Source organism: Cyprinodon variegatus, unplaced genomic scaffold (genome assembly GCF_000732505.1).
Source record: "Cyprinodon variegatus isolate N-32 unplaced genomic scaffold, C_variegatus-1.0 Scaffold42, whole genome shotgun sequence".
NCBI classification, from domain to species: domain Eukaryota; kingdom Metazoa; phylum Chordata; class Actinopteri; order Cyprinodontiformes; family Cyprinodontidae; genus Cyprinodon; species Cyprinodon variegatus.
In genome coordinates, this window is record NW_015150495.1 from 282868 (window position 1) to 284428 (window position 1561).

Below are 1561 nucleotides of genomic sequence, written 5' to 3' on the forward strand. Positions count from 1 at the left end.
TGTTTGTTTTTCTTTTCTTTGTTGAGGTTATCAACCTGCTTATGATTCAACAGAAAATGACAAAAGTCAAATAAAAGAAATGACTAAGTTGATCTGAGTTGTTTCCTGCGTCCTCTGTGCCAAGCCTGGTCGAGTTCAGGCAGACAAACCCCAAAATAACTCGACAGTTGATAACCAGTCGGGCAGCCTGGACAAAGAGATAAACGGGTCCAGTGTAAAGCTGTAGACGCAAGGGTGAAAGCTTTGAGTGTCAACAAAATCTAAAATGGCAGAAGATGTTCTGGAGAAGACGGTCAAACAGCTCAAAAGAGAGAGGACCACTGCAAAAAGCAGCTTCACCAGACAAGCCAACTTTATAAGTAAAGGAGCAGATGGCATGGTAGAAGAAGAGCTACGGGAGGAATTCAATAAGCTTTCAGTCTGTCTAAGAAATATATTTGAAGCGAACGATGAATACAGGATTGGCTTGCTGGCTGAGGCAACAAAAGAAGAAGAGGCGGGCCTTGAAGAGCAGCTGGAAAGTGATATAGAAAAGACTGTTGGTGAGGCTGAAACAAGGTTTAATGAGGTGTGTGGAATCATCCAGAAGAACCTGTGGTCAAAGTATGGTCAAGATGAAATCACAACTGCAATCCTGGTGGCAGAGGAAAGTGCTGATGTAACAGGAAACCTACCTGTTCAGAGTACTCACCTGGAGGGGTACGAGGTGCATCTAAGTCTCCTGGAGAAGAGGATGAAGGAGGTCATCAAGGCCATGTCAAAGTGGGAGAGATGGATCCCTGGCTTGGAGAAAAGAGATCTTGATGGCAGGATCAGAGATCTCAAAGGAACCAGCAGTAGGCTTGAACTGAGGAAAGCTGAATTTGCCACTGCACGGAGAGTTGCAGAGGAAGCAAGTGCTGCGCAACCTGCAAATGTGGTGGATGGAGGTCAAATACAAGCAGCACCTACAGTGAGGATTAAACCGACAGCTCTTCTTACCTTCAGTGGAAACAACAGAGATTATTACAGATGGACAAATGATTGGGAGAATCTTCAGAGACAAGGAGAGCCATCTGGGTCGGCAGAGGTCAAGAAAATTCAACTTCTCAGCAGCGTTGAAGACAAAATAATGAAGGATCTCAGACTGTCAACCTACACTACTGCTGATGAGATCTTCAGAGTCATGGAGAACAGGTTCGGCAATAAGGCAACAATTGTCCTAGAAATCCTAGAAGAATTAGAGAAAATGGCTCCTGTGAAGGGAAATCAACCAAGGAAAGTCATCGAAATAATTCAGACTGTGGAAAAAGCCCTAGCAGATCTGACAGAGCTGGGGAGCTCCGGTGCGATGAGGAACCCGTTGGTCATCAGGACAATAGAGAGTAAATTACCTGATTTTGTGAAAAGAGACTGGTTGATCTTCATGCTAGAGTCAAGCAATAATGTCACCCCAGAGAACCACTTTGATCTGCTCTTGAAGTTCCTAAAAAAGCAGGAAGGCATCCTGGAGAGACTTGAGCAGCTCAAAAGTGTGGAGAAGAGGGAGAGACCAGACTATTGCCCAGGAAGGAAACCTGAG

The 1561-nt window shown here is 45.0% G+C and overlaps 1 protein-coding gene across 1 annotated transcript in view; it reads left to right on the top strand.

The window, feature by feature from the left end:
- LOC107081837 (CMP-N-acetylneuraminate-beta-galactosamide-alpha-2,3-sialyltransferase 1-like) overlaps positions 1-226 on the top strand; it is a 27863-nt gene extending 27637 nt beyond the window's left edge. The window contains exon 7 of the mRNA XM_015370155.1: positions 125-226. Within this exon, the coding sequence (XP_015225641.1) occupies positions 125-226 (102 nt within the window). The remainder of the gene's footprint in view (positions 1-124) is intronic.
- The last annotated feature ends 1335 nt before the right edge of the window (positions 227-1561 follow it).